We start from the raw sequence: 8,642 nt of genomic DNA, 5'->3' as shown, positions 1-8,642 counted from the left end.
CGTCTAATTACAGGCCTGTCAGCTTAACTTCAGTTGTGCATAAACTAATGGAATCATTAATAACGAAAAACATTAGGGAACACCTGGACAAACACGGCTTGATAAATCACACACAACATGGATTTACAAAGGGAAAGTCGTGTCTTACCAACTTGTTGAGCTTTTATAGTAAGGTTTATGAGGCGGCAGATAAAGGTGATAGTTAGGACATTCTATACTTAAATTTCAGTAGAACTTTTGACAAAGTACCTCACCAGAGGCTCTTAAAAAGGTTAAAGCACACGGTATAGAGGGTAGAATATTAGCTGGATTGAAGCGTGGTTAGAAGACAGGCGACAAAGGGTAGTAATTAATGGATCAAATTCTGAGTGGGGAGTAGTTAGTGGGGTGCCACAGGGCTCAGTTTTAGGGTCATTATTATTTCTAGTATATATAAACGACTTGGATAGTGGAATTAATAGTGATATCAGTAAATTTGCGGACGACACAAAGATTAGGTCTGATTCGATGCCAAGGCTTTGCAGGCTGACTTGGATAGGATGAAAGAATGGACAGATAGATGGCTAATGCAATTCAATATTAACAAGTGCAGGGTGCTGAGCGTGGGTAGAGATAATCCAAGCAATAGGTACACAATAGATAACGTGGCACTAGGAAGTTCCAAGTATGAGAAAGATCTAGGAGTCATAGTTAGCTCTGATCTCGGTACAAGGAAGCAATGTATTGAGGCCAGAAATAAGGCGAATAGAGTATTAGGTTTCATCTTTAAAAGTGTTAAAAGCAGGAGTCCTGAAGTAATACTGAAAATATACTTGGCGCTTGTCAGGCCACATCTTGACTATGCAGTACAATTCTGGTCCCCACATTACAGGAAGGACAGCTCTGTTGGAGTCAGTGCAAAGGAGGATGACTAAAAAGGTACAGGGAATAAGGGATATTCCCTATGAAGAGAGACTGATAAAACTTAGTCTGCATTCCTTAGAGAGACGTATGTTAAGAGGAGACTTGATAGAAGTAAGTGGTATAAGGATTTTAACAGAGGGGACATGAATGTAGTTTTAAGGATCAGTAGCGAGGACAAAACCAGAAATAATGGGTTTAAACTTGAAAAATTCAGGTTTAGGAAAGAAGTGGGAAGAATCTGGTTTTCAAATAGAGTTGTTAATGAGTGGAACGGTCTCAGTGGGCATGTAGTCAGGGATGAGTCAATAGGGAGCTTTAAAAGAAGGTTAGATAAATTCATGGATGGAAAAGATAGAGTGAATTAGGTAGATTAAGCACACTGGGACTGCCTCGTATAGGCCTGGTGGCCTCGTGTAGCTTCCCTCCTTTCTTATGTTCTTAAAGAATGTGCATCTCTAAGAAGATATTCAGAGACGCGATTAAATAGAAAAGTGGCAACTCAGGAAAGAAGATGAGAAACATGTTAACAAACGATCTCTCCCAGTATCCTGCTAAAGAAAGTTATTTCTTACATATGTACTTGAATTTACATACAGGCATGCTAACTCCATAACTGAACCGGATGAAGTGAGGCCATATTGAGAGGAATAGTATTGATTTCAAGGTGAGGCGGTGGTACATCCAAGACCCAAGATAGTGTCCATAATATTTAACTGCTGTTAAGTATTGTTCCCAACACAGTCAGAACAAGGATGAATGGTGAGACAACATGAATACCCAGCACAACTTATCACCATCCAAACACAAGGGGGCACCATCTTTTATGTAACCAAATTGTCTTACTCTTAGAATCATTGAAGTAACAGGCACATAATGATTTATCGAGCCTTTATTAACCAACAATGCAAGAGAATGGTGTTCAAACAAAAAATGCTAGTACACCTTACAAAAATAACCAGTGTGTGCTAAGGAGTGTATTGCTATGTGTTCATAATTCCAAACGTGCCAGCATCTTATCTCTACTAATTTCCATACGCAAAAATAAAAGAGAAATAACAATGCCTTTGAATTGTGTCCTGATGAGAGTCCAGCGTGCTTCAAAATACTGATCGGAGACTTAAGAGCAGCAAGAACTTGGAATGTCCGGGTGATCACATAGTGGACCGGTAAAGCATGACGGCGTTAGCGTTCCACACCACAATTGCCACAACCCATTTCCGTGAGATGGATGGTCTTGATAGAGGAGTCACAGATGGATGGCCGGATCTTGAGCTGGAGCTGCGTCACGGCCCTAGTGGAGCCATAGCAGGTCAGATTCAGTGCCCTGTTGTAAACGCTAGTGGGATTGAAGTACCTACAGTTATAGTACCACCACGCTCCTCCTTTTACAGATGCGCAGTTACCTGAAGCGAAATGTGGGACGAAACTGTTTAATATTCACATATATGCTGTCTTGAGTATACAACAAAATTAAGTCAAGCAAATGGTTGCTGAAATAATGTGCAAATGGTATTTTCATCAGTCACTTTGGTGTAAACAAGACGAAGTACACGTGACTTGAAACACACCAGTATAGCTGTCATGGTCCCTGTCCAGTGTGGTGAAGGAGCGGTAACTCATGTAGCGGAGACAGTTTGTGGTGCTGTAGTCTCCCCTGAGAGACCCCGTCAAGTAAGAGTAATAACTTGAGGAAGAAGAAAGTAGGAGAAAAGATGTCGAATATTAGAACTGAGTACTCGGAACAACCATGAAAATGAAAACAACAATTTTGATATTAAAAAACACATTTATAGTCAGCTGATCGAGAAACAAGGTTGTGTTCTATATCGTCTTTATTTGTGGAAACCATATGTTGAAACTAGAAATTAATATTGTCTGTTAAAACAAGCCTATCTCTATGTGTAGGCATTTCATAATGAAATTTATGAGTGTACATGGTAGGGAGTTAAAGATATGACATGGAAATCTTATCTGGCATTTTCAAGGAAAACATCCGTGGGACTAGTGTAAGAGAGCCCATCTCACTATAAAGCCTTGCACGTTACACAGTTTCGCTCCGGCAACAATTACCCTTCTACCTTAAGTCTTGATGGTCACTAAATGACAGGATCCTTGACTTCCCCACAATCTTTCTCAAGTGAAGAAGATTATTGACCGTTCACTCTTGGCTGTCCGTATCATATAGTATGGAGAATAAAAGGTTTGGAAAAAAGTCCTTCTGTTCCTATCTACTTATGTTTACCTGTTGCTCTCAGAATTGATTTTAAAGCTGTCGTAGGTGGCGAAGTCAGAACCCCCTGAGGCCAGGTCCAGGTCCAGACGGAGGGCGTAAGAACGGCCGTACGTCATCTGGTGCAGCACCTCATTGCCTGTACAATATTTTCGAAAGCTTACAAAGCAGTGAAATGATTTTTTTTTGTCATCTTTGTCTGATTCAAGAGTAAAAACTAAGGAAATGAAAATGACAAGCAAGTTTTTACTCAAATGTCAGTTACTCGGATATTTTTCTTTTGTTCTTTCTATAGGTAGACTCATTATGGTGAAATATATCTAAATCAATAGAGAAAAATTCAGAAGAAACTTATCAAGCTATAATACTTGTTGTGGTAAGGTTGAATCCTCACAGCTACTGTGGAGTGTCCCACCTCCTGCCACACCCACCCAAATAGTACTCGGAGTAAGGACTGCCGAAGCCTGCCTTGTAATGGTCCCACGTGAGGTTGAAGTCAAGCTGGACGTCCTGTTGCTGGCGATTGAGGAACACCGTCCAGCCGCCGCCGTCTGTCTCCATGTCACACCACACCAGCACCGGCTTTCCACACGTGCACCTGGCGGCCAGTAGTGAAATAAGGAAGGCAGCCATTTTTTGGGAGATTCAGAGTAAAAGTGTTATTGTTATTCATTACAATATTCCAATAAATTTTGCCACATTAACTCTTTCAGCTAGTTATTATGCAAATTTGGACATCGTAACAACTGGGTCACTCACGTGAAGGGGTAAATCTCGTACACGCCGCTAACTGTGGCACCGGCCATCAGGTGGTCTGCGCAGTCCGCGGCTCTGTCGACGGCAGATTAATCTATCTTAGGCCACTGTCAGTCAAGGAAACACACACACACACACACACACACACACACACACACACACACACACACACACACACACACACACACACACACACACACACACACACACAAACATACATGGGCTCGCTGCACAAGGTTTTCTTCTTTTCCTTACCTATATTCTGTCCAACTCTTTAATGCAAGAGATAACCAGTACTTTCATTCATTCATTTCTGTCTCTCGTAAATTCTTGATGAACTCCCTGTTTACTTCCGTATTTGCGTCTTCCTATAAGAGGGGGATTTCAAAACATTTACCGCTTTCTTTTTTTGTTGTCATGGGATAGTTGCATGCACATACACACACTCTCTCACTCACACACACACACACACACACACACACACACACACACACACACACACACACACACACACACACACACACACACACACACACTCCCCGAAGTGTATTGGTTAGCACGCTCGACTCACAATCGAGAGGGCCGTGTTCGAGTCCCAGAAGCGGCGTGGCTAATGGGCAAGCCCCTTAATATGTGGGCCCTGTGCACCTAGCAGTAAATAGGTACGCGATGTAACTCGAGGGGTTGTGGCTTCGCTTTCCCGGTGTGTCGAGTGTGTTGTGGTCTCTCTCGTACCCGAAGATCGGTCTATGAGGTCTGAGCTAGCTCCGTAATGGGGAAGACTGGCTGGGTGACCAGCAGGTGAATTACACACACACACACACACACACACACACACACACACACACACACACACACACACACACACACACACACACACACACACTCAGACACACTCTATATCGTAGCTTGGAGTTAACAGGTGTTCAGAAGTCTTACTCACAGGACAGAGGAGGTTATGGGATAGGGCGTTGTACCGGTGGTCTGCTCTTCGGTGCTTGCTTGCCTATTGACTACATTGTCCTTTTTGGGACTTTCGGCCAGCACGCCTGCTGCTCCCAAAACTACTAATGCGTACACGGAGACCCACATGTCGCTCTGTTCTGGGAAGAATAGCAAATACTCACGAATCTGTCAGTATTGGTCGCAAACTACAGTGAAATATCAGCTGTAGCGCACAAATTTCAACTTACAGAGTGTGTAACGGCACTTACCGCTGACTGCTGCGTGTCTGTATCACCGGAGATGAGCTGAGAAGGCCACAGAGGTGATGGTTGTAGTACCGATAGACAGCCAGGCAATATATACACCGGGCCAGCGTGCTGGAGGAGTGGGGCTGGAGGTAACAGTAAGGGGTGGGGCGGGGCAGGGCGGGTCGGGGAGGAGCTGGACGTGGCAGTGAAGCTCATGATGGGGTGGTTGGCTCACAGGTGTGCTTCATGAATTGAAGTTCATTAGGGAGTCTTTGGGAAGCATAAACATCTTACTTTCTATTCAGTGTTGCGCGGGGTTGACGCAGGTCTGAGTTTTCATGTCAGGGGTAATTAATGAAGTGCGTCTTGACACCTGGAGCACTTGACGACCCTAACGTGAATGCCAGTGTAGGAGTTACTCTGGCAGTCCTATTTCGGGCACTTTAGGCTACGTGGGGCCTTTCTACACTTAATTCGAGAACCTTAGGGACATATTGCTGTCCTTCAAGGCGTAAGCAGGTCTGTTCATGGGTTCATCTTCATTGTGTGATGACTTCCTTGGCCGTGGTGGAAGGGTTACCCTGAACTTGGTGACTTCCAGATCCTGTCTTCCAACACCTAGATTCTCTCTCTCTCTCTCTCTCTCTCTCTCTCTCTCTCTCTCTCTCTCTCTCTCTCTCTCTCTCTCTCTCTCTCTCTCTCTCTCTCTCTCTCTCTCTCTCTCTCTCTCTCTCTCTCTCTCTCTCTCTCTAAGTACTTCAATTTTAATGAATATGCATCTGCCACTAAATCACTATCTAATAACTACCTCAACTAAATTCACATTGACATTAGATCTCTTCATAAAAAAAATTGATCTACTGAAGACTTTTCTCAACTGTCTACCCAAACTTCCAGAGATTATTTTCCTCACATAAACATGGTTAAATGAATCCAGAAAACACCTTTATTGTTTACCTGGGTATTCCTTTACCACTTAATCAGAACAAACAGGGAAGATGGAGGAATAAGCATCTTTACCAAACAAGAACTTAATGTTGAAGTCATCAATGAATTTTCCCTTATTAATGAGTATATTGAAATTATTTCATCAAAATTTATATTAAGAAATACAACAACAAATATTTCAATTATTTACGGACCATATAGCAAACATATCGCTGTAAACGAATTCACCAACATAATAGAAGAAATACTTACAAATAAAATCTTCATTCATAATAAAACAATTCTCTTGGGTGACTTCAACATTAATTTACTTGAACGCTCTTCACATTTCCCTACGAATCTGTTCCTAAATACAATGCAAACCCTTAAGTATTTCCCTTATATTTCCCAACCCATAAGATTCCCAGACAGTCCTGTACTTGGCCAACCTTCTTTGTTAGACCACATCTGGACAAATTTTACAACACCCTCTTTATCAGTCATTCTTCAATACAACATATCAGATCATCTCCTAGTTTTCATCAATATCATACATCAAACTAAAGTTGATACTAAACACAAAGTTATCTTCAGACTATTTAATGAAAACGCTCACACTATGTTTACCAGTGAACTTCAACAAATAGATTGCGAAGGACTTCTCAATAAACCAAACACAAATGACAATTTCAGTCTATTCTATAACACTATTTCTGAAATATATAATAAATGTTTCCTAATCAAAACTAAATATGTATCAACAAAAAGACTTCAAAACGCCTGGCTCACAAGAGGGATACTTAATTCAGTCAAACATAAATGCCACTTACTCAAAATGTATAAAATGGGAATCATTAGTCACGTCTACTATAAGCAATATAGAAATAATCTTACGCAAGTAATCCGAGCAGCTAAATGTAATTACTATCTTAATATATTTTACAATTTCAGAAATAATACCAAGAAAGTATGGCAAACAATAAATGAAATAAAAGACAATACTAGTATCAAATCTAATACAAAACCTTACATTATAATAATACTGTATTTGATAACCCAAAAGACATTTCAGAAGCATTCAGTAAATATTTCTCCAACATTGCACCACAACTCGACAATAACCTTCCCCAGTCAAATAATAACCTACATGACTACCTTCAAGGTGACTACCCTAACTCTATGCTACTTCCAATTCTTACCCAACAAGATATTCAGTCAGTAATTAAAAAACTTAAAAACAAGAACCTTTATGTAAATGACATAGCTGTTCCCATAATTAAAAAAAACTGTAACTTCGTTTCCATTCCTCTAACTATTTTACTTAACCAGTCTGTCTCTACAGGAACTTTTCCTGCTATCCTTAAGTTTGCAAAGATCACTCCCATACACAAATCGGGCCCTAAGAATGATCCCAAAAATTATAGACCAATATCACAACTCACAGCATTCTCTAAAATTCTTGAAAACCTAATGAAATCATCTTTAATGCATTATCTAGAAAGCAAAAATATATTAAATTCAACTCAATTTGGGTTTAGATGCAAACGCAACACTTTCCAAGCCTTAAATATTTTTTCATCTGATATTTTTTCAGCCATTGATAATAAAATTTCTGTCATCTATATTCATTGATTTTTCCAAAGCTGTTAACCATCAGATTCTGCTGAGCAAATTAAATCATTATAGGATCCGTGGACCAATACTCTCATGGTTTGAAGATTATTTAACAGATAGACACCAACAAACCTCCTGTGATGGTGAACTATCTTCCATTACTTCAGTCAGTCTTGGTGTCCCCCAAGGCAGCATCCTGGGACCAGTATTATTCCTTATATACATTAATGACAGTTCTACAATCTTTCTACATTCTAAAACTATTCTATTTGCAGATGACGTAACTTTATACCTGACAGGTCCAATTCCAGCACAACTAGTACACAATGCCAACCTAGAACTTCATAGACTTTACCAGTGGTGCTTGTACAACAGACTAACCATTAACACCAATGAAACTCACTACATGCTATTCACAACTAAAATAATATTAACCTACCCCCCCGCACATAAATAATGAAGTTATTTCTAAAACCAATCATATAAAGTTCCTTGTCATTACCTATGATGACACTTTAACTTTTAAACAACACATTAATAATCTCACTTTAAAGATTTCAAGACACATAGCCTTCATTCACCTCATGAAAGACCTTGCAACACAAGATGTTCTTAAATCCATATTCTATGCCCACATTTACCCTTTGTTAACTTACTGCAACCCTATCTGGTGCACAACCTACTCTACTTATCTAGTCCTCTAAAGCTACAGCTCAAAAATTATTGTGAGAATATTAACTAATAGTCATTACTTGGCTCATACTGATCCACTCTTTCAACAAACTAAATTATTAAAATTAGAGGACGTAACAAAACTTGCAATTGCCATCTTCATGTACAATAACAAAAATGAACTCCACAACCTCCTTCCAGCTCATCATTACAACACTGGTCACCGTGACAACCTTTCTCTTCCTCTTCACCGCCTAACTAAATACCAACATTCTATGTCATACTTGGGCCCAGTTGTTTGGAACTCCTTCCACCGGAAATTCAACACTCACCAACCATCAGTGTAT

At 40.2% G+C, this 8,642-nt stretch overlaps 1 protein-coding gene across 2 annotated transcripts; it reads right to left on the bottom strand.

Annotated features, from left to right (window-relative positions):
- Positions 1 to 1,776: 1,776 nt before the first annotated feature.
- On the bottom strand, positions 1,777 to 5,217 carry LOC123519909 (ryncolin-2-like). 2 transcript variants are annotated; one of them, XM_045281596.1, is made up of 7 exons: positions 5,104 to 5,217; positions 4,833 to 4,992; positions 3,893 to 3,964; positions 3,565 to 3,731; positions 3,146 to 3,272; positions 2,472 to 2,587; positions 1,777 to 2,306 (listed from the first exon to the last, which is right to left on the bottom strand). In XM_045281596.1, exons 2-7 carry the CDS (start codon positions 4,979 to 4,981, stop codon positions 2,086 to 2,088), a joined length of 852 nt encoding a protein of 283 aa, XP_045137531.1. In that variant the 5' UTR covers positions 4,982 to 4,992; positions 5,104 to 5,217; the 3' UTR covers positions 1,777 to 2,085. The 2 variants fall into 2 exon arrangements, with proteins under 2 accessions (XP_045137531.1, XP_045137530.1); XM_045281595.1 differs by having other exon boundaries at positions 4,833 to 4,987; positions 5,104 to 5,190.
- Positions 5,218 to 8,642: the final 3,425 nt, after the last annotated feature.

This window comes from Portunus trituberculatus, chromosome 46 (assembly GCF_017591435.1).
Source record: "Portunus trituberculatus isolate SZX2019 chromosome 46, ASM1759143v1, whole genome shotgun sequence".
In the NCBI taxonomy this organism is placed as follows: domain Eukaryota; kingdom Metazoa; phylum Arthropoda; class Malacostraca; order Decapoda; family Portunidae; genus Portunus; species Portunus trituberculatus.
The sequence above is the reverse complement of the archived record's forward strand: the minus strand, read 5'-3'. Positions and strand labels throughout refer to the sequence as shown.

Excerpts from the sequence above, each read along its gene's own strand:
- LOC123519909 (XM_045281596.1), bottom strand. The coding sequence starts at position 4,981 with ATGTGGGTCTCCGTGTACGCATTAGTAGTTTTGGGAGCAGCAGGCGTG. Across the intron at positions 3,965-4,832 it reads CCCATAACCTCCTCTGTCCT|AGCCGCGGACTGCGCAGACC; the intron begins GTGAGTAAGACT and ends TGCCGTCGACAG. Across the intron at positions 3,273-3,564 it reads TTACTCCGAGTACTATTTGG|GCAATGAGGTGCTGCACCAG; the intron begins GTGGGTGTGGCA and ends AATATTGTACAG.